This window comes from Globicephala melas, chromosome 5, assembly GCF_963455315.2.
Source record: "Globicephala melas chromosome 5, mGloMel1.2, whole genome shotgun sequence".
Lineage (NCBI taxonomy): Eukaryota > Metazoa > Chordata > Mammalia > Artiodactyla > Delphinidae > Globicephala > Globicephala melas.
In genome coordinates this window covers 3,044,302-3,070,588 of record NC_083318.1, presented here as the reverse complement: position 1 = coordinate 3,070,588, position 26,287 = coordinate 3,044,302, and the positions used below count along the sequence as shown (strand labels likewise).

Sequence of the window (26,287 nt, the reverse complement as noted above, 5' to 3'; positions counted from 1 at the left end):
CGAGGCTCTCGGCGGAGACAGAACATGGCGGAGCTGGGAAGGGTTGCAGTTCGCGATCCGGATTCGCTGCTCCCTGGGGGCTTCTGGGCGGCGGTGGCCGTGTGGGTGGAGAGGCCGCAGGTGGCCAACAAGCGGCTGTGTGGCGTTCGCCTAGAGGCCCGGCGGAGCGTCTGCTTGCCCCGGGTCGAGCATTCCGGCCCCCGGCCGAGCTCAGGCCCCGAGCCGGAGGAGCGTGCCCCGGCGGGATGCGGGCCCAAGGAGGGGCCGGGACACGGCCAGTGTTTCCCCGAGGGGGGGCCGGGCCCTCGGCCGGGCGCAGTCCCCGAGCAGGGCCCCCAGGAGAACCAGGGCCGGCGCCAGCAAGGGGAGGACCAGCGGGAAGCAGCCAAAGCGCCTCTGCTCTCTGGGGCCCCTGGGCAGCCCGGCAAGGCTGGAGCCGGGGAGGGCGACTTCCCCGCCCCGGACCTGGATTCTCTCTGGGACGATTTCTCCCGGAGCCTCGCCAGCGGCAATCGAGAGATGCTAGCCTTCTTCACCCGCTCCGGGGCGGAATCACAGCTAGAGGCTCAGCACGAGCTCGACGTGATTCTCAGAACCGTCATCCCAAAAATGAACGCGCATTCTTGTGCTCCGAAGAGAGAAATAGTCGTGCAAGGTAAGAGTATTTCTGATAGTGGCAGGTGTCAAAGATACATAGAGCCGGACACTAGTGAAAGTGGCAAGGATAGGTTTTAATTGGTAATGCACTATCACAGTAGGGAGAAGAGTCCAGCGTGAACTGAACTCCACTGCGATTTGTGCAGAGGTGACTGGGCTTTTTACAGGGAGAATGAAGGAAGAGGATGGAGCGGTAGAGCCCGGGAGGTGAAAAATTAACCAGAAGCAGGAAAGGTGGGGATCAGTCCCTGTGACACCATCTGGGTTTGCTAACTGGTGCCTGTGGATGTTAGGACCTCCCCTCCCACAGAGGCGGTCCCAGGGGCTCTTGCTCAGGTGTGGGCTGGAACAGTCTATTCTTCTCTCAACCTTGAGTTTTTTCAGGTGGGCACTTTAAGGGGGTCTAGGGTCATGCTAGGGATGTGGCCTTGAGCTGTGACAATGTTTGTTCAGGTCTTCATAGGCCAAGGTTGAACCCTAATTGAGACAGGCCTCAGAGGAGCCTGCCTAGAGTTTGGTCCCGGGGAGAATCTCTCGCAGAGGCTGCAGTTAGATTAAAAACCAGCCAGTAAGTGAAAAGGCACTAAAGGCACTTAGCCTGCCAGTTTCCTTGCCATGCCCCAGGGAGGTTGTAGATTTTTCATTGTTTTTGGAGGGGGCACGTAGAAATGTGACTCCTTAGTACAGAGAGTGGGGTTGTGGATTGGGGTGGTCTGGAAGGCTTGGGGAAGATGGTGAAGGAGCGCTGGACCATGAGTGGTAAAGGGATGAGGGAAAAGGCCAGCTCCTGGGGCAGCTCGTGGAGGCCTCCCTACATCTCAGAGCTGCACCCGTGCCGAATTTGACTCACGCTCAGAGCCTCATTGACTTCCCCTGCTGCTGCATCTTTTCTGCCTCTAGCTGGAGACGGTTCTCAGCTTTTCGGGGCTCACATGGCTAGATGGGGCCCACCTGTGTAGTCCAGGATACTCTCTCTCTCTTCCGAGGTCCATAACCCTCTTCACATCTGTAGAGTCCCTTTTTGCCATGAAACAACTCCGTGTGGTCACAGGTTCTGGGTATCAGGGTGTGGGTGTCTCTGGAGGCTGTTCTGTCCACCACAAGCAGCGCTGCTGAATTACTACTGGTGGCTGCATACCCCCTCCCCGCCCCCCAGTACTGCGGGCCTCTGTGCCCCTGTAAGACTCTTCGCGGGTGTTCCCTCCTCCAGGAGGCCCTCGCTGACCCTGCTGCCCAGACTAGTTCAGGAGCCCTTCCAGCTTTTATCACCTTTTAAACTTCACCTCTCCTGGCCTGAGGAGATGAGCGCATCAGTGCCCACGAGGCCTTCAAACGTGGATGTCTGCATTCTCACATGGGCTTCGCAGAAGAGCAGGGCGGGCTAAGCCTGTCCTCTTCCTCTTGGTGAGCACCGCTCCTCCACGGGGGGGCCCTTTCAGGACTACGCTCAGCTCGGCGCGGTGCAGGCTTGGGGATGGGCCGTGGCCAGGACGTTCGCTGATGTAAATCGAGTGGGGAAAAGCCCTGGGGGTTGAAGGCACGGTGGATTCAGTACTGTTTTTTTAAGACCGCTTTTGATGAGACTCTGAACTAAGCACTTTAATCGATTATCCCTATCTTTTTCCCCCCAGATGTCCTCAATGGAACCGTAATTTTTTTACCTTTGGAAGAAGACAGTGAAGGGAATTTAAAGGTTAAGACAAACAACGTGTATCAAATTCAGCTCAGTCAGAGCGAAGGAGAATGGTAAGGACCGAATAACTTATTCTTCTCTCAGTGATTGATGCTTTAAATCAATGATGTTTTTAAATTAATGAATTAATTATTTTGGGGGGGCTGCATCGGGTCTTGGTTGCTGCGCGTGGGCTTTCTCTAGTTGCGGCGAGCGGGGGCTGCTCTTCGTTGCGGTGCACAGGCTTCTCATTGCGGTGGCATCTTTTATCGCAGAGCACGGGCTCTAGGCGCACGGGCTTCAGTAGCTGTGGCTCGCGGGCTCTAGAGCGCTGGCTCACTAGTTGTGGCGCCTGGGCTTAGTTGCTCCACGGCATGTGGGATCTTCTGGACCAGGGCTCGAATCTGTGTCCCCTGCATTGGCAGGCGGATTCTTAACCACTGCGCCCCCAGGGAAGTCCCCAGTCAGTGATTTCTTTAGGCAGCTGTAAGATTCCGGTCACCAAGGAGCAGCAGGGACTCCCTCTTAGGCGGTTCGGGTTTGTGGGAACATGCTTTCTAGTTGGCATTTCCCTGACGCGTCCTTGTTCCTGTTGGCACCTGGGTGGTCATAGCCTGGCTGGAGGGCCCGTGCATTCTGTGTAGCCTTGATGGTTAGTAGCACCTGGTTCTAGCACCGAATCCAAATAAACACAGTGCATTCGTTGTTCTGTTATTTCTTACCCCTTGGTAACGGGTGGTAAGTGGAACCTTCTTTTTCGTTGTCCACTGAGGCTCATGGGGTCTTAGACGTAGCGGGTGTTCTGTGATGTTTATCATAAAAGCAGCAGTTTCATCCGTTCCCTTAATTCCACGTGGTGTTTGGGCCTGTCTGGACAGTGTGAAATTTGACTTACTTCCATTTGGTATTTTTTAAATGAAAAAGTCAGAGGAAGGTTAAATCACTTGCTGTTCTTCTGCTGGTGTTTTCCTGAGAGCCACATGCGTCTATTCTTTCAAGACAGCCTTGGGGATGGGCTTTGCACGTGGTTTCATAGGGAGCTGAGGGGTACATTGGGAATAGCTTGGTTTTGGAGTCACATAGACCTGCGTTTCCCCACCAGCATTGAGCTTGGGTACGTTGCCTCTGTGGCCCTCAGTCTTCTCATCTCTGAAACGGGTTAATCATCTTTGAGCCCCCCAGGAGGGGGCTGGGCCGGGCTTCCCAGGGACCTGTTGTAGGCTTACACGCTGGGTGGGGTACTCAGGGTCGGCCGGGGTGAAGCCTCTTGCCAGTTGTTAAATGCTCCCCAAGGGGCCTTGCCCTGAGGCCCTTTCCTCTCCCCTGGAGAGTGAGGGCAGACCCCGTGGGAAAGCCGGGTGTGCCCGTGTGGGTCACCCAGGGGGTGCCGATGGCGGAGCTGCGGGGTGAGCGCTGGAGGCTGCTGTCCCCTCGCCTGGTTGGGGAAGCCCGGCCCGAGTCCGGCCGCGGCAGGCGCTCAGTGTGGTTGATGCGGTGGAATCCCAGCCCCTGTTCTCCATGAGCTTCCGAGTGCCCGGGTGGCTACTCCCCATCTTTCCCGGCTGACATCTCCTGTCGTTGCCCTGCCGGGCAGCTGTCACCTGCATTGCGTTGGGAGCTGGCCACACCGTGGGGCCAGGTATGGGGCCTTCTCAGCAGAACACGAGTTAAATGGCGTTTGGTGGTTGCCACCGTGGGATGCAGCACTCCTGGTCTGTGCTTGGCTTCAGCAGGACTTCGGTGTGCCCACCGTGTGCTTGTGCTGGGCAGCTGGGGGTCAGCAAGGCCCGGGAGAGACAGGTGAATGCTCTAATGCCAGGTGGTGCTGAGTGCCGGGCAGAGAAGTGAGAGGTGGCTCAGGCCTCTATTCCCGGTCCCTTCATTGGCAAGGGCAGTGCTGTGCCCATCGTACCAGGGTGGGCGGGAGAGGCCCCTGAGGCCTGAGTGGGTGAGGGGGTAGCCGTGATGACCCCGGTGACACCTGGGAAATAGCGTGGGGCCCAGGAAGAGCAGAGGAAAGGCCCGAGGCCATCAGCCCCAGCAGGATAGCTTCCGAAGGGAAGGGACGGGACGGGAAAGGTGAGCGTCTTGGGGCGTGTTTCTCAGTGGACACTTGGCACCTGTTACTTATGGGAGTGAGCTGTGTCCCTTTGATGCGCCTGGTGGCAAAAGCCTGACAGTTGTAACTCTCACCAGACCGGCGACCCCTTGCCCCTGCCCCTGGCCCGCGCCTGCCTCCAGCTCTGCCCCGTCACCCAGCCGCCTGTGCTTCTGGACGCCACCTCCTTTTCTGTGCGCCAGCAAACTTGATGCCTCTCCCCTTCATCGCACTGCCTGGGCCGCAGCCTCGGTGGATGTGTTGTCGTGACCTAGGCCCGCGGGTTGCGCGTTTACTCGGCGCCCAGACAGCGAGCGCCCGCCGTGATAAGGCACTGCTGGGGCCGGGGTCGAGCGGCGAACAGAACAGACAGGGCCGCAGCCTCTGCATTTTGGTGGCAGAGGACACACGGTGACCTAGAAGGACTGTGAGCCACAGGGACTGTGTATGTGTCCTCAGCTTGGTGACCGAGCGCTCAGCTTCCTGGATGGGAAGTACTCAGTGGACCAGCATTCTACATCTGGGTAGCACATGTGAAATGTATAAAACCTAGAAAAGTTAAAGAAATCCGTAAACGTTTTAGCATCTAGCTAATCGGTGCATGAAGTGGGAGGTGAGAGGAACTTTGTCGTTGGGCTGATGGGCTTCGTAAGATGTGTAAATGCATTTTAACAACGTTTGCAAGAGAGGAGGAACTCTTTCTGCTTTTTAAATGTGTTTTTCTCTGTAGGATGAAAATTCTGTAACTAGTTCCAGATTGTCTTGTGTTTGGGGTACCATATTTTGTCATCGTAGCTGTCTTAATTTCTCTCTTCTTTTGGCAAAGAAATGTGTAATTTGAAAATAAGAATTGAAACCAGCTGTGCTTACTCATATCTCTCTTATTTTCAAAGGTTCATATCTGTTTTAATTTTCTGTCCAGAAAGATGGCATTCAGATGGCATTGTGTATCCCAAACCCACCTGGCTTGGAGAAGAGCTGCTGGCCAGATTGGCCAGGTGGTGTGTGGAGAGCAGGCAGAGTGGGTTCAAAAGCACCCTGTCCCTCATTTCCATCATGAAGTACAGCAGGGTTCACCAGGCGCTTAAAGAGAAGTATAAAGACATGACCAAGGTAATTCTGGGCAGAGACGTCTGTGACTTCCCCCACCGCCATTGAAACGAGGTGATGTACCAAGCTGCTCCAGGTGACGTTGTTTCGCCTGTGAGCTGCAAATGCAGACATTAAGTCAAAACATACCCACCCAGGGCCCCACATCGCAGCCTGGACTTTGACATAGTTAGGGATGCAGACCATGAAAACACTGGCAGTTACGCTGTGGAGAAGGATTTGGTTTTTGTGGCTTGCTTTGTTTTGGCACGTTACTATTTTTTTTCAAGAGAACAAAAGGAGAATAATTTAATTTAAAATAATGGAATATTTAAATACTAAGTTCCCATAATTCTTTAGTATAAACATAAAGGTATTTGAAGAAAATATATGGAAAATTAAAGTACAAAAGCATATACTTCCAAAAAGGAGACTAATTTTGTAAAATGTCCTTAACTTGAAGATGTAAAAAGAAGGTAACCACAAACATCTGTGTATTCACACCCAGCTTAAGAAATAAAGTATCGCAAGCATATCTCCATTTATTGTGCTTTGCAAATATTGTAGTTTTTACGAATTGAAGGTTTGTAACGGCCCTGCACGGAGTAGGTCTGTTGGCGCCGTTTTCCAACAGCGTTTGCTCACTTCGTATCTCTGTGTCACATTTTGGTAATTTCACAATATTTCAAACTTTTTCATTATTATTGTATTTGTCACGGTGACCTGTGATCAGTGACCTTTGCTGTTACTGCTGTAACTCACTGCAGACTCAGGTGATGGCTGGCATGTTTAGTGATCAAGTATTTTATGTTTTGGCTGCACCAGGCGGCTTATGGGATCTTAAGTCCCCAACCAGGGATTGAACCCATGCTCTCTGCTGTGAAAGTGCTGAGTCTTAACCACTGGACTGCCAGGGAATTCCCAGCAATAAAGTATTTTTAAATTAAAGTACGTCCATTGTTTTCTTAGACGCAACACTATTGCACACTTAATAGACTACTCTGTAGTGTAAACGGAACTTTTATATGCACTGGAAAACCAAAAAATCTGCGTGACTCGCCTTACTGCAATATTTACTTTGTTGGGGTGTCTGGAACTGAACCCGCAATATCTCCGAGGCGCCTGTGCTAACAGAGTTGAACCTACTTTGTACTCTTCCTGTTCGTATCTCCCTCCCTTCTCCTAGAAGTAACCACGGTTCATCGTTGCCACGTATTTTTGTGTCAGTCCCCTCTTGCTGTGTAGCAGAGCATCCCCAGCGTCTCAGGCGTTCCTGCTGGGGCTGGCTGGCCTCGGCTGGCCTCGCCTTCTCTCCCAGGTCCTGGCCTAGCGCTTCTTCATTATCTTACTGTTCAGTACCTTTAAGAAGGGACTTCTTTATTCTTCCAGCTTTTAAAATTGTCCTTGGCGAGATGGTTCGTCCAAACTGTCTAATCCACTAGACTGGAAACAGAAATCTGAACGTTTAGTATTGGCCATCGGTTTTTTTCTCATCTGCCAAACTCCCGTTCTGCACGTTACTGATGTTAGTAACGAGGCCTCACACTTGCACAGCCAGTATTTTCTAGTTTCACAGTACCTGCTGGTCATCCTGCGTGGTAATTGAGGCAGAGTCAATCCCCGCTTTACAGATCGGGAGACGGGGACAAACAGCTGAGTGACACTCCTGACAAGTGACGGCAACTCACTGACGGACCAGAGGGTGCAGCACTGACCTCCTGACCCCTGTGCCTTTGCTTCCTCGACGCCCCCCCGCCCCTCATTTCCTTGTCTGTCATACTTGTCTAGATGAGTGACAAGGGTAGCATAGCTCAGCATTTTCCTCTGATGCCCAGCAGCCCCACCTCAATGTCTTACAGACAATGTCTTTACTCCACAGTCTTGCTTCAGACTCCATTGGTCATGATGTGTCCTGTTACACACAGATGCGGTGAAAACTTACACATGCCCTTGAAAATGTTGTAGGTGTGGCCTGAAGTAACTGACCCTGAGAAGTTCGTGCATGAAGACGTGGCTCTCGCTGCCTACCTGCTGGTAAGGCTGAGCGGGCTGAGTTTAGGTGGAAGGGCGGGAGTTGCTCCGGGGAGCTCAGGACTTCTACGGTTCTGTTGGCCAGGGTTGGTTACACAAGGGATTTTTTTTTTTAACTTTGCATGGTGCTTTTGCGTGAATGTAGAACGAGTCTGAATTGTGAAATGTAACGTCAGGAATTGAACTGAAGCAGTGCCTTCCTGATTAGTAGTCAGCGCGGAACACGGAGATGCTGGCTACGTCTGGGAGCTGCCGTCGGGGCCCATCTGATACGCACATGCCTACCTAGCAGTCCTTGCGTTCAGTGTTTCCAGTTCTAGACCTTCTCGGCTGCCTTGCTGACCACCTGATCTGGGCAGGCCTTTAACTTCGTAGTCTTGATTTTCTCATCTATGAGATGTTTAGAGGAGATACCTTGCAATTGCCTTTCAGCCGTAATTCTCTTAGTCTTCGAAATAACATTGCTTCTCAAAGTATACAACACTTGAAGAATTGAGAGAATGCCTGAAGGAACTGACAGTAATGTGTACAGCTCTTGCCCAGAGATGACCACGTGAACGTGGACTCTGGGTGGAAGAAGAAGGCTTTGATGCCCGCGCAGCATCCGGCCAGGGCCGTGGGCAGATCCCGCCTCACTCTGCTCACCCGGGCATCACATGCGCGGAGGCCCGGGGCCTCGGAGGAGGCCGCTCCTCCTGTTGTGGGAGAGGATCTGCAGTTCCAGGTGGGGTTGTGTCTGAATTACTCTGGGGTGAAGTGAATCACAAACTGACTTTGGTTTTTTTTTTTTCTGTTTGCTTAGATTCTATGGGAAGAAGAGAGAGCTGAGCGGGGAGAGACAGCCAGGCAGTGCTTTGTCGACCTCGGTTGTGGGAACGGCCTCCTGGTCCACATCCTGAGCAGAGAAGGGGTAAAGCATGCTTGGGGCCGTTTCTCGTACCTTCGCTAGAGCGTCTTCAGGCCCAGCACAGGGTCTTTCTCTGCTGGTCCGATCGGGATTCAGAGGTGGCCTGGCTGTCGGCATAGTGGCTGGTTGCAAACTCTGTGGGGTGGGCAGCTTGTAAACAGGACCAAAGACAGCGGTCTCGTGAGACTAGAAGAGGGTTCTCAGACACTCGGCCTGCGGAACAGCACGCTTTCAGCAGCTCTGATGTTTTTGTTGTCAGTATTTTCTTTGGAAAACCCACCATTTCAAGGCACAGAGAGGGGAATAAAGGATAAGGTGGGTTCTGCCCTAGAGAAGTTTAGATTCTAGCTCAGAGGACAGTCAGGCACCCATGTATTGTATTGATACACATACACATGTAAAACTGTGATAGTCAGTCTTGCACCCATTTTCTGGATTGTGAAGTAGAGGCATTGAGAGCTGAGAACAGCCCCGGCCCTGGGAGCAGTTCAGGACTCGCAGGCGTCAGCTTTCCCCCGGCGTCTCGTGGCGTCCGGCGAGGCCAGTGCACTGGGTGCAGCAGCGCCGTCACCTGGCCCAGTGAGCTTCGTGCTTGAGAGTGACAGTGGGGATTGAAGCCCAGTCGTGGTGACCCGAAGGCTGGTTTTCTTGTGACCGTAGCATCCTGCCTTATGGACAGACACATTTGTCCTCACCTGTGGGACTTTGGAATGGGGTTGTTAGACGGGGCTTTCTGAGGTGCTTTGTAAAAGAGTGAGGCTGCAGTTGTGACCCCTGTGAACAGGTTGTCTGTGGGGTGTTAGCGCATCTGGTGGTGACTAGGAGCCAGTGGGTGGAGACATGGGGGTGGGGCCCCGGGAGAGCTGCGTGTGGTCAGGGTGCGCTGGATGAGAACGACCCTGAGGACGGGGCTCGTCTGGGGGCTGGAAGAGAAGGTGAGCCCGAGAGCTGAACTTGACCAGCTCAGAGGAGCCGGCTCCCTTTCCGGGCAGGCGTATTTCCCAGGGCTGCGTGTGGCCGTGGAGGTGTTTGCGTGCCTTGGCTCTGTTCCCCTTCGCGAAGCCTCGGCAGCACAGGTTCTGTCTGTGCCCCGCAGGATGCAAGTGTCTGTTCTCAGCAGCCGAGGAGCTGAGGGTCTCCTGCACTTAACGCGGGGGGTGATACCTGCAGAGTTTGATCTGTTCTTGCTAATTTATTGTGGTGTACTGACCTGGACCTTTGATTCCTGAAATTCCTCATTTCAGCATCCAGGCAGAGGGATTGACGTCCGAAGACGAAAGGTTTGGGACATGTACGGACCAGAGACGCACTTAGAGGTACTGGCGCTGTCCCTGCCCTTGACCTCAGCGCGGTTATTTGAAGGGGTGTCTCTGTGTACGGGCCAGTCAGAGATGCTCATAACCACAGCAGTCCACATTCGTCTCAGTGCCCTGAGACTGTAGAGGCGGATGAAGCTTGAGACCTCCACAGCCTTCTGGTTAAGCCGAAGGAGGGATGCCGGAGCCGGAGGCGTGTCTCCTCCCCCGGGTCTGCCGCAGGCCCTTTGCGTCTCCTGTGGGTGCCCGAGGGGGCTATTGGCTGCCTGGGTGGCGGGGGCGGAGGACGACCCCTCCTCTGCATCTCCTGTGGTGCCTGGGACAGGCCGCATGTTCAGACTTCTGCTAGGCAGTGGGTGCCTACCCTGCCAGGACCGGGCCGGGGCAGGGGCACCATGGGCGGTCCCACTCTGTGAGCAGCGTGGCTAGGAGTGGCCTCCAGCAAGACGGCGAGCTGGCGAGGAGTCGGAGGAGGGGAGCGCAGTGGAGTGGCCGGACCGGGCTGCACACGCGCAGCCGTCCAGCGGGGACAGACAGCACGCCTAGCCTCAGTCGTGACCGCGGGGCTGCAGGAAGCCCCGTCCGCCCCGCCGTGGTCCAGAGCAGCTCCGAGCCATCAGAGAGGGGGGTCTCCTCCGCAGCACCCCGCGGCAGGTCAGGGCTCTAGCGTTTCCCGGCGTTGGTCTCTAAGAGCCCAGGCCTCCAAGCCGGCGGGGGAGCGTGGCGGTGGGGCTGCACGCTTGGCCCCAGCGCACCATGGGGCCTCTGCTGTCCAGCTGCCCGCATCGCCTCTAGACCCTGTCCCCGAGCGAAGACGCGCGGGGATGACCGGGACGCGACGTCTCATCCGCCCGAGGGCAGGATGCTGACCGGAGAAATGAAAAGGGCATTTGCTTTTCGTCGTGGAGAATGTCAGGAATATACCGAAGTGGAGAGATGCCCGCGTGCCAAACCCCAGCAACTCATCGGCCGCCTCAGCGATTCTTTGTCTCATCCCTCCCCCTCCCCGACCACAGCCTCAGCCCAGCCGTGGTTTCCAAGCAGATCTCGGGTATATCATTTCATCTGTGAAAAGAAAACGAAAGTTTCAAGACTTATTTGGATATTTTCTCTTTGCCTTTCTATTAAAGTTGAGAATATTATTGCAAAATATAAAAACATTGGAGGAAGGGAGGTTCATTGCAGCTGCCCGACAGCTTTTTATTTGCTCAGTTCCTCATTATATATTTATACTTTGTTTTATGCTACAAGAGTTTACATTTGCTTGTATATTCATACATTACAATAAATTAGAACATTTAAAAAACTCTCAGGTTTGAGGAATGGTGGTAAACCAGATGAAGGACCAGGGGAGGCTCTGCAGCCACATGCACAGACCACGTGTCCTCACACAGGTAATAAAATTGGGCTCTGAATTTCGATGAGGCTGATGATCAAAGCTAAGGGAATAACGTGGTTGATTCCCAAATCCCCTGGGTCCCAGGAGAAACAGCAAAACAATTTCTTTGGGTAAAAAGTTCACACAGCAGTTGAATAGGCTCTGTTTAAATCATGACCCCAAGGAAGAGCTGGCTGGCACAACGTGCCCCTTGGAGAACAGGTAGAAGATTCTGGTTCTTTATTCGAGGTTCCCTGTGGAGTGGGGGAAACCCCACCCATCACTCAGCGAAGGCCTGCTAGTAGGAGTGCTGTGTCTCACCTCTTGTGCATTTTTTTCTCGTTACACCTGGACCTCTGGTCGCCGAGCTGGAGGAAGAGTCCTGCATCTTCCCGTGTTAAATGTGAGGGTGGAGGCTGGCAGGTAGACAGGGAGAGCTTTCTTGTCTAGCATGTTGTTGGAAAGAAAACTGTAAACGTGATTGTGATAATTACTAAGTGTAATTCGTTTTTGTAAATATAGACCATTTAAAGAGGCAGGCAAATTTAAATGTAGAATGGGTGGGAAGAAAGAATAAATAGTATTAAAAGTTTGTTTTTGATAGTATCAAAAGTTTGCCTACTTTCGAATTACACATAGGCCATTTTCAGTATTTCACTGAAATACTGTTTTTAGCATTTTAATATTTGTGAAAAAAGAAGCGCATATGCTTATTCAAGAACCAAAAAGATGAATTTAAATTCAATTTTTATATCCGTCAGCTTTGCAAAACACTCCCGTCGCCTTCAAAGTGAGAGTTAACGTCGTGTCTTCCCCATTTGTTCTGACCGAGAACTAACACGTCTGCTTACTTGCCATGGGGGTTCATTCTTCAATTCTAAAATTAGTGGATTTTGAGTGGTTATATAGTCTCTCTTTCCAGTTTTTTTTTAATCCTTTGTTTTACATTGAAGTATAGTTAATTTGCAGTGTTGTGTTAGTTTCCGCTGTACAGTCTCCAGTTCTCACTGACATCTTCACCACTGAGACTGTTGACTTTGATAATTAATGACGGCCTGCTGATTAGCAGAAAGGATAAGGTGTTCACTTAAAGTTCTTAAATCCTCAAAGCAAGCTGTTCCCAGCTTAACTACAGACACGATCACAGTGGTGAACATGCCTGTTCAGTGGGTAAAAACTTGCTGTCTGAGAGTTCACAAAAGGTAATAGTGTAATAGCAAAGGCTGGTGCACACTTCTGCAAATTCTTCCTATATTTTCTCTTTTCATAGATGCGCTCATTCCGCGGGTTGTGTAAGTGCATCAGGGTCTATGTCAAGTCAGCCTCAGACCTCCCAGCTTTCCGCTCACCCCTCTGCAGGCCGTTTCTTGCCCCTCCTCCTGTCAAAAGTAAAGTGGTTCACATGTCCCCTGTCTCCTTTAGCTGTCTTATATTTATGTAAAAAGGCTATTTTTAATATCAAAAGAAGATGAGCGTCCAGAAGTGTTGTTGGCTCATGGGCGCAGCGATGATGCTAAAGTTGTCAGGAGCCGTGCCCTCGGGCAGGCCGGGCTGGGCACACACTTCCTCACTCCTGGCCCAGCTTCCGCCTTTTGCAGATGAAGACCTGCAGCCCAGAGGGGCTGAGACCGGGCCGGGAACAGCTGCGGTTCTGCAGGGGTGGTTGCGTTTGTTGTTTCCCTCCGTGCTCTGATTTTATTTACTACACGTTCAGTCTTGTTCTGTGTCTTTCTTGTAGGAAAGTGCAATCACACCAAATGATAAGACCCTCTTCCCGGACGTCGATTGGTTAATCGGAAACCATTCCGATGAACTAACGCCATGGATACCTGTGATTGCGGCCAGGTGAGTAGGTGGAGGTGTTAGCACAGTGGTGGCTGGGGATGTTTTGTTGCCTAAACCTCGCTGTCCAGAACCGTAGCCACTGGCTGCTTGGGGCTATCGCGTACTTGAAGTGTGGCTGGTCCAGATTGATGAGACGATGATCTGTTGGATATATTGGGTTAAATTTAAAATAAATTCCACCTGTTTTATTTTGCTATTGGAGATACGGATACTAGAAAATATAAAATTATGTCTGTGGTTCACATGTTCACATTATATTTTCGTTGTGATTACTTCCACAGTGTTTATATCCAGTGTTGAAAGGTGTGTTTTTCCTGATAGCAGGAGGGTTTGTCTTCCAGAGTAGAGACCTCTGCTGAAATGTTTTGTCTCAGTTTTGGGCGCTCTGCCTCGGGCAGACTTCTTTAAGATGCGCGTTACCTCGCTGCCCTTTCACATTTCATCGCCGGGTCTCTTTTATCCAAGGTTCTTTTGGACTGTTCTATTTATTTAGTTTTTTAATGCCCTCCCCACCCCTTTTCTTTTAGGTACAGTTGATTTACAATATTACATAGTTTCAGGAGTACAGCGTAGCGATTAAAAATTTTTTGGTCCTACTCTATTTGTAGTTATCATAAAATACGTCCTGTGTTCCCCGTGCTGTACAGCATATCCCTGGGGCTTATCTATGTTATACATAGTAGGCTGTGCCTCTTAATCCTCTACCCCTGCCTCGCCCCTCCCCGCTTCCCTCGCCCCTCCCCGCTTCCCTCGCCCCTCCCCGCTTCCCTCGCCCCTCCCCGCTTCCCTCTCCCCACTGGTGACCACGAAGTCGTTCTCTGTATCTGTGAGTCTGTTTCTTTTCGGTTATTTTCATTCGTTTTGTTTTGTAGATTCAGCAGACAAGTGATAACGTACAGTATGTGTCTTTTTCTGTCTGACTTCATTGCACTAAGCATAACACCTTCCAGGGCCATCCTTTTGGACTGTTTTAGAATAATATAGGTCAAGGAGCAAATCATAATCTTTTTTTGCTTACCTCTGAAATTTCCTGTCCAACAGCTGAACTCTCCAAGTACTTCAGAAAGTTTTAGATTACAGTTGATGATCATAATTGCAATAGAAACAAATATTTTTAATGAAAGTAATTGGATTCATATTTTATTGAAAAGATGCTGTGCTGCATTGTTTCTAGAAATTCAACTGGGGAAGGCTATAATTCTTCTTTTTATACAAAAAGCAGAATTAGCCAGTAGCACCTCGTTTGCGTTTTGCCCAGGCACACCGTTGCCGCGTGGCTTTCGAGGACTTTTCTTTATTGAATCTCTTTAACACTGTGGGTTTCCGTGTCGCTGGTTGTCTTTGAAGGTCCTCCTACAACTGCCGCTTCTTTGTCCTGCCCTGCTGCTTCTTTGACTTCGTTGGGAAGTATCAGCGGAGGCAGAGCAAGAAGACCCAGTACCGAGGGTACCTGGATTTCATCACCGAGGTGGGGTCGACCTGTGGCTTCCACGTAGAGGAGGATTGTCTTAGGATTCCTTCCACCAAGAGGGTGCGTCCTGGTCCCCTGGGCTGTCCTCGGCGGGCGACACCGAGGTGTTTCGATGGAGAGCTTGGGGCCGTCCTTGTCACAGAACCGTAGACGGCACTGGGATGGTTGCAGGTGTGACTGTCCCAGAGGTGCCCTTGCTGATCCCAGCATCCCCGTCCGTCACTGGCGGCTCCAGAGGCTTGTTCTGGGCCTGCAGATCCCTGCTTTGCAGGCGCTCTGGCGCTTCCTTCTCCCGCCCTGTGGCAGCTCTGCAGGAACCCTCAGCAGGTCTTCATCCCTTTTCCAGAAACTGTGACTGCCCCTCGGGGACCCTCCCAGAGTGGGTGTCAGCTTGGCTTCTCTACAGGTTTCTGGCCGTAGTGCTGCCTGGGGCTGAACGCTCTAACTTCTGACTTAGGGTCCCAAATTACAGGCTGAAGTGGCTTCAGAAGCTCAAAAGGATTTCACATTTCCTCATTAAAAGGCTTATTAGTTCAGATTTGCTTGAAATGAACTTTTCCAGGTAGAAATTGACCCTTGCACTGCCTGTGACCCTGCCAGGTGGTCGGGGCCGACCTGCTTACCACGCAGGGGGCTTGGACGACTGAGGGAGTCAGGGGAACCATTGACATTGGTTTCATTAATCTCTGTTAACTTTCTTTCATGAGACTCTGTGGACCTCAGTGCTTTTTGTGAAAAACGAAACACAAAAACCTGTCACCCGATCTCAGCTTGATTGCGTGACGGTGGTGAAAAGGATCGAAGGTTTGAGCTTGACTCTCGACTTGCCACTTCCTGGCAGTGCGTTCGGGGGCACATCACAGACACTCCCTGCCTGTGTCCTCACTGCCAACTAGGGAGCAGCAGCTCGCCGGCCGGTGCTGGGCCCTCGCTCGGGCTCAGCTGCCTGCGCTGGGCCCCTCTGTCGGCTTCAGGTACACTGCTGTCGCTGCTCGAGGTCGTTTTGGAAGTGTCCTTTAGGGCTCACCTTCAGAGCCTTCACGTCATTCTCTTACATGTCCTCTCTTTTGGCAAGTCAGTCTTCTGAGGTTGGATGGAATTTTGCTGGAGTTCGGGTCACGTAGGTACGAGGATCCTACCGTTTTGATGTTTGCGTTTGCTATTCCGTTACTGGTTGCTGGAGACCACGGAGCATTGCTTAATCTCTCCGAACCTCAGGTTTCCTATAACTGGAAGGTTCGGGGGTCAGGTGCAAGTGCGGTGTCCACACACAGCAGCTGTTAATGGAGGACTGATTACGCGCCACGCCTTGTTCCACGCACACAGAAGTTGTCACCTGCCCGAGATCACACAGTTAGCAGGTGGCACAGCTGGAGAGCAGTGAGGGATGGCTCTGATGCAACCAGATTCGCCTTCATCGGGTTCAGGCCCGGAGAGGACGTCCAGAGACGCTGTACCCACTGCAGCGTCGCCGGACGGGGCCTGGCTCTCCCCGGGGCTCCTGAGGGCAGCCTTCGTCTGGACGTGCGAACGGGGAAGGGGGCAGCGTGAACTGGACATCCCCGCCGTGCCAGGTGCTCTGCTAGGTGCACACGTGCTCTCCTCGCTCTGGCAGCGCTGCCCCTTGAGAGCCCTGCAGGGTTACCGTCAGGGTCTGTGTGTGGGGCGGAAGAGGGGTGCAGTGGGGTGCGGCTGGTTGGCTCAGTAAAGGTGACCTTGGTCTGTCGTGTTTGTCAGGCGCTGTGGAAGTCAGGAATGAAGCTTCCTGTGGGCTTTTGCTGATAGTATATTAAGTCATTGGTTGGCATGACTTTTTAAAATAAGGATTCCTTTCATGACAGGTGTCGAAGACTTTCGTGGAATTTATTCTCCAGAACAAGAGAGTTCCCTGGAGAACGTTGAGATACTATTGGAACCTGCTAAAGTACTTCCTGTGCTCTTTTCACGTGTAGGTGTGTCTCATTGGGAAATCCAGAACATACCCGCCCGCTGGAGAAGATTCTGTGGACGAGCGGAGAACCCGCTACATTAACAGCAGGCGGGGCGGTCCTGTGAGCCCACCTGGCCAGGTCCCTGCCCCTCGTCCACCCGGGGCCGCCGCCGGTGGTGCCGATGGCCCCGAGGGGCATGGAGCCCTGGACGCCGGGGCCGGGCACACACCGGAGTCCCCCGCCGAAGGACTCTGGCTGTCTGGATTTCGCCCCAGAGAAAAAGCCAAGCGCGTGAGGAACTGTGGCGCCCTCCCTCGAGATTTTATTGGCCGAGTGGTTTTGCAAGTGGCGAATCTGTTGTTGGGCAGAAAGCAGTCAAACGTGACAAGCTCTCAGAGCAGGAGCGCGACGGCCTGGAGTCGGGGAGGTAACGGGCGCCCTGGGTCAGAGCAGGAGCGTGAAGGCCTGGAGTCGGGGAGGTAACGGGCGCCCTGGGTCAGAGCAGGAGCGTGAAGGCCTGGAGTCGGGGAGGTAACGGGTACCCTGGGTCAGAGCAGGAGCACGACGGCCTGGAGTCAGGGAGGTAACGGGTACCCTGGGTCAGAGCAGGAGCGCGACGGCCTGGAGTCGGGGAGGTAACGGGCGCCCTGGGTCAGAGCAGGAGCGCGAAGGCCGGTAACGGGCGCCCTGGGTCAGAGCAGGAGCACGACGGCCTGGAGTCGGGGAGGTAACGGGCGCCCTGGGTCAGAGCAGGAGCGTGAAGGCCTGGAGTCGGGGAGGTAACGGGCGCCCTGGGCACTGGCTGGGCTCCAGGCAGGGGCTCTTCTCTTCTCAGAGCCAACTTCAAACTGCGGTACGCGGGCCTCTCGCCGCTGTGGCCTCTCCCGCTGCGGAGCACAGGCTCCGGACGGACGTGCAAGCTCAGCGGCCGTGGCTCACGGGCCCAGCCGCTCTGCGGCACGCGGGACCCTCCCGGACTGGGGCACGAAACCATGTCCCCTGCATCGGCAGGCGGACTCTCAACCACTGCGCCGCCAGGGAAGCCCCCTTTAGTCATTTTTTAAATATTTATTTGGCCGCACCGGATCTTAGTTGCCCGCCTGCGGGATCTTCCTTGCGGCGTGCGGGATCTTTAGTTGCAGCAAGTGGGCTCTTAGTTGCGGCATGCATGTGGATCTAGTTCCCTGACCGGGGATCAAACCTGGGCCCCCTGCCCTGGGAGCGTGGAGCCTTAACCACTGGACCACCAGGGACGTCCCTGTGTGGTCATTTTTAATTAAATGTCACGAGGAGTCTTCATCGTTTTTGTCAAGTCACTAGGAGTGTGCAGATGGGCTGAGGGAAGGAGCTTGTTGGTGGGCTGCTGCCCGAGGGTGCTGTAGGGCTTCCTGAGCAGCCAGGCGCTCGCCCTCTGAGTTTTGGGGTCACTGGAGGAGTTGGAGGCCCCACCCTCAGCCTGTTGGGGATGCTGCCCGCTGGCCCCGTGGGTGGGCCGGCCCAGGGAGGGGTGAGCAGTGGGTCCTTCTCCCCCCACAGCGTGGATGGTGCTCTGCTGAGTCTCTCTTCATCCTCACGCCCCTCCCATCCCTCGTGTACGTGTGATGCGGCAGTGACCTCGAGCTTGACCCCCTCCAGGGATCACCTGACCCTGGGAGCATCTGGTTGGGAGAGCCTCTCTGGGGACCTGGTGGCGGCCGTAGCCAGTGCCGCCCTGGTGGAGGGGGCTGACTGTCCGCATAACTGCGGACAAGGCCCAGGTGCCTGGGGAGTTCTGTGGGTCGGCACCCCTTCCTCGGTGCGCCCTGCAGAGGCGGGCCAAGGTGGAGAGGGAGGACGCTGCCTCGGGGCTCGGACCTGCGGGCGGCTCTGAAAACATAGACTCTGACCTTTAATTCCCAGGATGGTCCTTTCCTCTGCGGGGTCCTCTGGGAATGACTGTGCCCAGGAAACGCTGGCCTGTGCCTGGGGTGGGACGCCCTGATAGTGAGCAAAGATGGGGTCTCTACCTGGGCTCAGTTTGGGTGGGTAGCGGTGGCTCCAATGATGATGGGGTCTCAGGCCTGCCCGCCCGTTGGAAACGTCGGGGAGCCGGGGTGCCGTCCTCCCCGGGTGGGTCTCCAACAGCCGGGCTGGTCTGAGGTACTCCCACTGCCCCGCCCGGCGTGAGAAGCCTATCCCGGCGGGGGCCTCGCAGCTGCACACTCCGCCCTTGGTCACTGGACTTAGTGACCCCTGCCCCAGCGTCAGGCTCAGGACCCCCAGTGTGTTTGAGCCCTGCGCGACGTCAGTGAGCGGGTCTGTCCCCAGGACCTCACTCATCCCAGGCTGGGGTCTACCCTCTGCCAGGCATGGCGGAGGGGACGCCGGGTGGGAGGTGGCAGGCTCGGGACACGCGCACGTGGAAGGGAGAGAGGCAGCGGTGCGGAGCTGCACGTGGAGCCCGCGTCGTGGGGCTCTAGGCTGGGGGGTGGGGGAGGAGGGCAGGCTTCTGGGCCAGGATTTAATTTTCCCCCGGACTTCCCGTCTCCTCTCAGAAGGGGTTCCAGGTGGCTGCGAGGCGGGCTTGGTGCGTGGAATGGCAGTCCCCGCCCCGAGCAGCGGCTGGGTCACGCGGCAGGGCTGACTTGCTGTGTCTGGGAGGCTCGGGGGTCAGACACGGCACGCGCGGCCTGACATCTCAGGTGCGATGGCTCTGCCTGCGGAGTTCCAGCAAGCTGTGGATTCAGTTTAACTAAAGTTCTCACGTGGGGGAAACCCTGTCTTCAACAGGGAGCCTGTCCTTGGCGGAAGTGGCCGGGGAGCTGGACAGGGAGACGCTGCAGAAGCTGAAGCGGGAGTGCGGGGGCCTGCAGACGCTGCTGAGGAACAGCTCGCAGGTGTTCCAAGGTGAGGGGTTGGGCCGGGCCTCCCTCGGTTCTCAGCGCCCGAGGACGGGCTCCACGCTTCCCGAGGCAACGAGAAGCTGCTCTCCTGCAGATTCTGCCACCGCCCTCTCCTGCCTTCCCCCCTTTTTTTTAATGAAATAAACCTTATTTGAGAGGAGTTTCAGAGCTAGAGGATAGATCCCCTCACGTGCATCTCAAGTCGCGCAGGATGTGGGTTGCCCCTCTGCTTCTCTGATGCTGCCAGCCTCTGCCCGGCACCCCCGGGCCCAGCCCCGCCGCGTCTAGGACGCGCCCCCTCCTCCCGCGCTGGCAGGGCCTCCCGTCGTCGCTGGGGAGCTTTTCCGGGTGGAGCTTCAGTACTTGCTGTGCTTTGGCCTCTGGCTGAGCTCCCACCCCGGCCCGCGTGCCTGCACTCCCCCTCCCCACACACACTGGCGCCCTGGGATCCAGGTGGGTGGAGGGAGGAGGGCCCGGGGCCTGCGTGCTCTTCCACGCAGGCTGCAGAGCGCTGCAGAGCGGGGCGCCGCCGCCCCTGCCCTCCTGGAGTTTGCAGCCTGACAGGGAGGGGAGACGTCGCAGATGTTTACATGGGCACCTGGGGTTCAAGAAGTTCTGTGTACACATCCGCCAGAGGGTCCATAAGTCGTCGTGTTTGCTTCTTAAAGCTTTTTCCCCTTTGTCTTTGTGGAAGTATTTTAAAGCACATCCCATCTGACATGCTAGTCACGCCTAAGTACTTCTGTGCGTGGCTTTAAAAATAGTGGGTGTCTTCTTGTATCACCCTAGTGTTGTAGGTGACATTCTCGCCCAGGGAGGCCTGGCCTCACCTCAGACAGGCATCAGGAAGGCTTCGCTTAGGAAATGACATCTGAGCTGGGACTTGGTGAAGTGAACAAGGAAAACACTTCAGGCAGAGGGAGCAGCGTGTGCGAAGTAGCAGGATGGGGCCTTGCTGAACGGGGTGGGGCGGGGTGGGTAGGGCTGGCGGGCTGCAGCCCCCTGTGGCCGTGAGGGGGACCTGGGCCTCTGTGACGGGCAGCGGCGCGCTGACTCGCTGTGATGGTGGGAGGAGCAGGCCCAGCTGCCCCGTGAGCTCGTGCAGGCGGCCCGAGAGGCGGCCGGAGAGCAGTACCTCAGGCTCAGCAGCTGCGTGGATGCAGAGCGGGGCGTCCGGCAAGGAGGCCGTGCCTGCCTGACCCCCCCGTCCGTGCTGGCGGCTGCACGCCCAGATGACAGCCTCCCTGTCCCCACCCGTCCCCAGCGCCCGGTGGGTGGGTGGGCACTCCCTTGGGACAGGTGCCTTGGGGGTCTGTGTGGGGAGGGGTTACGGGCCCTGCTGGGCTGAGGCCTTTGCAGAGGTGGGGAGGCCACTGTGGCAGCACGGAATAGAAGTCTGACCCGAGGGCGCTGGCCAGCACTGGGCCTGAAGGCCTCGTCCCGCAGCCCGGGATGTGGGCCAGTCCCTCCCCCCGCACCTTTGTACTCCTGCCGCCAGCGTGGTTGCCCCGTGACGGGGGGCGTGGGCGGAGGGACCGCGCACGGAGATGCAGAAGCACATCTGCCCACTCCTCGGCCTGTGCACCTCCTCGGGAGGTGAGTGCTGCCGCCTTGCGGCCCCACCTCCTCGTGTGCACCTGAGAGCTCCGTGCGCGCCGCCCGTGTGTGCACCACCCCGAGGCACACACACCTGTACCACCTGCCCCTTGTGTGTGCACCTGAGAGCTCGCGTGTTCACGCCCGCAGCACCGTCGGGGGCCTTCCAGAGCTAACGTTGGTTTTCATTTCAGCTTGACCTCAGTCGGCTAGATGCTGCTGTTGCTATGGCAGTGAGCCCCGCAGTGGAGCTGGCGGGTCCAGCGTTGGGGGCTGTGGAGGGCAGCCCACTGGTGGGCGGAGAGGCAGGGGGCGGGTGGGCCTTGCGGCTGGGAGTCCCTGCCCAGCTGGGCTGCACCGCGTGGAGCTTTCGTGACTGACATTCGCTGTGCCCAGGGGGCTGCTCTGCTTCCTACTGTTCCCAGCACGGTTTTCTGTTTGGTTTCATGAAAGAGTGTTCTTTTCTCCCCCATCGTAAATATGCATGTGTGCGATTGGTTTTCTGTGCGGTTCGCATCGCTGAGCGCGTTTATTTTTGGAAACGCTTCTGAGTACGAGGCTTGGGGGTTGAACTCCAGTAAACATTCTACACCCAGTCACGCAAAAAATAAGCACCAAAGCTGGGTCTTATCTCGTAGGAGATTTTTTTTAAAACTAACATGGTTAGTTTTACACGAGGAGGTGAAAAGAGTTTCAGATGCTTCAGTTCCACCTGCCCTGAGCACCTTGTGGGCTGGGCATGCGCCCGCGCTCAGCCTTGAGGACACGGACGCAGCTCAGCGAGGTCGGTCCCTGGCCCAGGGTCTCCGGCGAGCTTGGGGGCTGGGCCGGCCCCCCGGGTCGAGAGGGACCCTGAACTGGTGCTGCTGAGCGCGCCGCGCTGTCCCGGTAAATTTACCTCCCTAGTGGGATTCTGGAAGAATCCTCAGCCGCTTCCTCAGGACACTGTGGCTCAGGTGACGTCTGTGGTCAGAGACAGCGGGGGAGCCCGAACAGCAGGTCCACCGAGTCTGAGGGACTCACGCTTTGGGGAGGAAGTGGGCGCACAAATGTCGGGTGAGAAGTGAGCTCCGTAGAGCACATTTTGTGCCTGTGATTCACTTAAACTCGGGAAGTCTGCTGGTCTGGCCTGCCAGCCGGCTGGAGGGGCGCAGGCAGAGGGCACGGGCCTGCCCAGACTGGGGGCGGGGGCCTGTCAGCCGGCCTGGCCCCCCTCCGCAGGGCCACCCCTCATCACCAGTGCCTGCCCCACAGGCCCTACGAATCCTGCCTGGGTCCCCTTCCCCCGACCCTGCAGGGATTGCTCCGGAAACGTGGTACGGCTGGTGGAGGGCCCGCTGCGAGACAGCCCGCCCTGAGGGAGCGTGGACGGGCCAGCCTCTGTGGAGGGTGAGGGTCTGCACTTGGCTTTGGCCCCAGTGAGCCCCTCACCCTCTCGCCCGGACTTCTCTTGAGCCTGTCCAGGCCGTCAGGGGCTCCTCGTCTTTCTGGGGCACCCACGGCGGGAGTCTGGGGGAGTCTCACCTCCCAGGCTCCTTTGCACACGGCTGGGGCGTGTCGTTCCTGGCTGCGCCAGGAGGGGCTGCTGTGGGAGCGCCTGTGGAAGGCGGTGGCTGCTTGCCCAGCTCCCGGGCCAGGGCAGCCGAGCTCTCAGTGTCTGCCTCGTGGGAAGCAGGGCCGGCCTGGCCCTTCCTAGGTGCTTCTCGGCCGCCCCCTGAGGGTGAATCCCTGCGTTGTGTCCCTCGTGCGGAGAGGCACCTCTGCGGTTCCTTCCTCTGGTTTCAGGGGACAGTTTTCAATAAGCATCAGTCTGCAGAGACAGACAGTCTCGTGTTGCTGCAACACGAGGCAATTTGAAAGCGAAATTCAAGCGTGAATGCACTTTCAAGTTTTCCTTAGAAGCTGGAGAGCCAGGTTTGTTCAGTGAGCTTCCTTTATTTCTGCCGAGCCTTTCCGTCTCCAGGCGGCTGTACAGCTTCCAGGGAACAGCAGGACGGGTTTGGTTGCTCTGGCCCCGTCCCACGTGGGGGTGTTGGCGTCTCGGGAGGAAGCGGCCAAGCGGAAGCTCCCAGCGCGGCTTCAGCCGAGTTGGGGCGACTGGTTCAGGAGGCGTTTGGGCGGCCCCGGGCTCTCCCCGTGCACCGCCCTGGGGTCCTCCAGCCGCCCAGCTCTGCGGCCACCCCGCCCACACAAGTCCCCCCGCCGCATCTCAGCCCCCTGCTGCTCTGTGAGGGCCTCCCGCCCTGCCCCTGCCGACAGGGCTGCCGTGCCCCTACCCCCTACTTCCCGTTTACGTCTGGGGGCTCTGCCTGTGACCCTGCTGGCCCCCGCAGCCTGCCCCTCGTCTCCACCTGCCTGGACAGGGCCTCTCCCCCGCTCGCTCCGCTCCCTCCTTATGATGCGGACGCGTGCCCTCGAGGGCCAGTGCCGCCACGCGGACGTCCTGCCCGCGTCGGGACCACGCTCGTGGTCGGCGTTGGCCTTGTTCCACGAGCCGGTGCCCACGAGTGGCCACGCCCGGGTCCCGTCACCAGCAGGACCTCAGGCACCAGCTCTTTGCCGTCCACCTGGCGTGCGGCAGCCCCTCCTGACGGCTCCCAGCCCCAGGCGCCTGCACCTGGTCCTTGCTCCCCTCGGCCCCTCCCTCGTGCTCGTGTGTGTGTGTGTGTGTGTGTGTGTGTGTGTGTGTGTGTGTGTGTGTGTGTGTGTGTGTGTGTAGGTGGGACTGCAGGCCGTGGGCGGGTGGGGGGCTGGGGCCATGGCCCGGGATCCCCGCGCCTCTCCCCCTCCCGCCGCCGGGCCTGAGGGGGCTGCGTCTCCTGTGGCTGCACCCCGGCCCTGGACAGCTGTCCCCACAGAGCCCGGCCGCCTGCCCAGCTCGCAGTTCACGCCTCGGCTGTGTCTTTTCTCTTTCTTCCCAACCCCAGTTGTGAACGGGCGAGTTTGCATCCGCGACTGGAGGGAAGAGAGGCCTCGGAAGGAAAAGGAACCAGAAGCAAAACGGAGGCCGTTTTCGGAAACGTTCAAGACCCGCATCTGTTGGTTTTTCGCTCATCACCCTGACGGTTGTGTTCTGCCTTCCGACCGCTGCCCGTTTGCCCACGGGCCTGGGGAGCTGCGGCCAGCCACCACCGAGAAGAGCGAGCAGCCTCTGTGAGCTGCTCCGCCTGCGGGAGGCCTGGGGCGGGGAGGCCGAGCCCGAGGGCAGCTCCCAGCTCCCCCGAGCGCTGCGCTTCTGCCCTGGTGGCGTTCAAGGTCGTTTTCCTTCCTCCTCGCTCCAGCTTCTCACAGGGGGACGTGCTCACGCCCCACTGAAGCTACAATCACTCACACCTCCCCCGGCCCCGTCCCAGTGCTGGGTTGGTTTTAAATGTGGTCGCCCTTAAATGTGTTTAGCATCTTTACATCGGGAAGAGAGAGTGACAGTCTCGTGGCGTCTCGTGGCTCAGGAGGTGCAGGAAGTGCTTGAACTGGCCCTTCTCCAGCAGGGTGGCCGTCCCCGCCAACCACTAGCCACTCCGGGGTTGGCCGCCTCCTCCTGCCATAGATCTTCTCCCCACAGATACCGTTAATTCTCATTCCAGGAAAACAAAAATAATCCCCAGATCCTGATGTGCTTCTATTTAAAATTGTGTTTGTAGTTTTACACAAAAGGCCGTGTTGGTGACACTGTTCTGCCCCTTGATTTTCCGTGGAACGTAGCCGGCAGCCTTTTCCTTGTGGAGTGTTCCTCCTGCGGGATTCTCCGTTCATTTGTGAGAGATGAGAAGGAACCCACTCCCTTCCGCTCTGTGCAGCATGGCTGGGATGGGGGCTGCCGCGGGGCACAGGGCCCTGCGCTCGGGAAGCCCTGGTCAGCTGGGAGCCCCCGGTGCCAGGTCGAGTTCAAGGACAGGCCAGCAGGCGCCTGGCCAGCCTCCAGGAATGGGCAGAGTTGGCCGGGTGGGCACATGGGCTGTGCCTGCCTACCAGCCGCCCAGCCTCTCCCTTGCGTGAGGCCCCGCGAGGACCTGCTGGAGGGCCTGAGTGGCTGCAGTGACGCCGCTCCGGCCGTGGTTGGCTCGGCCTGTGCAGGTGGGGCCGTTCTGACCAGTGAGGTGGGTGGGGGACCACTGGGGCTCCCGGGGGCGGTTTCCTGCCTGTGGAGACCCCTCCTGGTGTAGCAAGTCAAGGGGGCAGAGCCAAAGCTGGGAGGAGCCCAGGTTCGCAGAGTCTCTGAGCTGTTACTCCCAGAGCCGAGGGGCCTCCATTCTCGAGGCCGCTGAGCTGAGGCTGCTATCGCTTGCTGCCCGGGACGGGCCCCCTGGCCTCCCTGCGTTGGCATCCTCCCCCCTTCTCCTCTTGGAAGGGGAGCATCCCTGCGGGGTGAGCCCTGGGGCTGCCCCAGGCCCGCCCCACGTGCAGGGTGTGCCCCCCAGGCAGCCCGTCTGCCCGAGCCGGCGAGACCCCGCGCTCATTTTCCAGTACGAGGGTGATGCACTGCGGCCACCGTAGCCTGGGTCTGCAGGATCTGGACTCAAAACCCCATCCAGAGCTGCCTGTCCTGGGGCAGGCAGGGTGGCCCTCAGGAAAATGAGCTGCACCCCTGCCCCCAGGTCCCGGGACAGGCATCTTGTCCTGAAAAGCCCCAAGGGTACGTTCTCAGCCCCGCGTCCTGTTTGGGGTCAGGGAGATGACCTCAGCCCTCCCTGTTGCCCCGGGGACACCTGCCCCAGCTGGCGGCGTGCTCTCTGCCTGTCCCAATGGGGGCTGCCCGGCTGAGAGCTGCGCTGAGCGGGGCGCCACGCCTGCAGTTCCCCTGTGTGCCACCCAGCGTTGCCGAAATGGCTGCGCTGGGCCGTGTCACCCAGATCCAACCTCTGGGTTCCGGGAGCCATTTCTTACCAGCCCCCAGGACCGCCGTGCCCTCTGCCCAGAGGTCACCGTGGCGTTGGGCGTCACACATGCTATAGCTTCGCAGCAGTGTGCCACACGTCTGGGTGCACAGGCCAGGCGATTGCTGAGCACGGTGGCCTGGCTGCGGCCTGCCCCGAGGACACGCCAGGTGATGGCGCTGAGCCTGAGCGTCTTGTGGGAAGTGGGCTCTCGTGAGCGCCCACAGGTGGCTGTGAGGTGGACTAAACCAGGCCCACGCGGTCGAGCCGCAGGCCGGGCGGCGTCAGGGCCCACAAGCGGCCTGTGCCCAGGTGGCCCGGCCTGAAGTCCCATTTCCTACGAGGACCCAGGGAGCCCTGTGGGCTCATAGGTGCGTGGCCCTGCAGCTCTCCCCCGTCCCCAGAGCCTGGCTCACCCCGTCTGCCTCGGAGGAGGTGCACCAAGGGGAACAGAGTGGTTACCATAGTGACTGGCCTGCCACCAGCCGGGGCTGGTCGGGGTTAGCAGGGCAGGAGGTGACCTCCCAGTATCCCGAGGGC

At 56.9% G+C, this 26,287-nt stretch overlaps 1 protein-coding gene across 3 annotated transcripts; it reads left to right on the top strand.

Moving 5' to 3' along the window:
• Positions 1-24,589, top strand: TRMT44 (tRNA methyltransferase 44 homolog). 3 transcript variants are annotated; one of them, XM_030876807.3, is made up of 11 exons: positions 1-655; positions 2,289-2,403; positions 5,321-5,540; positions 7,482-7,550; positions 8,350-8,457; positions 9,699-9,770; positions 12,887-12,993; positions 14,341-14,524; positions 16,417-16,822; positions 19,165-19,281; positions 23,801-24,589. In XM_030876807.3, the coding sequence occupies exons 1-11, from the start codon at positions 25-27 to the stop codon at positions 24,028-24,030; spliced, it is 2,259 nt and encodes a 752-aa protein (XP_030732667.2). In that variant the 5' UTR covers positions 1-24; the 3' UTR covers positions 24,031-24,589. The 3 variants fall into 3 exon arrangements, 1 of the variants encoding a protein (XP_030732667.2); XR_009563898.1 differs by lacking the exon at positions 23,801-24,589 and having other exon boundaries at positions 16,417-17,030; positions 19,165-19,284; XR_009563897.1 differs by lacking the exon at positions 23,801-24,589 and having other exon boundaries at positions 16,417-19,076.
• The last annotated feature ends 1,698 nt before the right edge of the window (positions 24,590-26,287 follow it).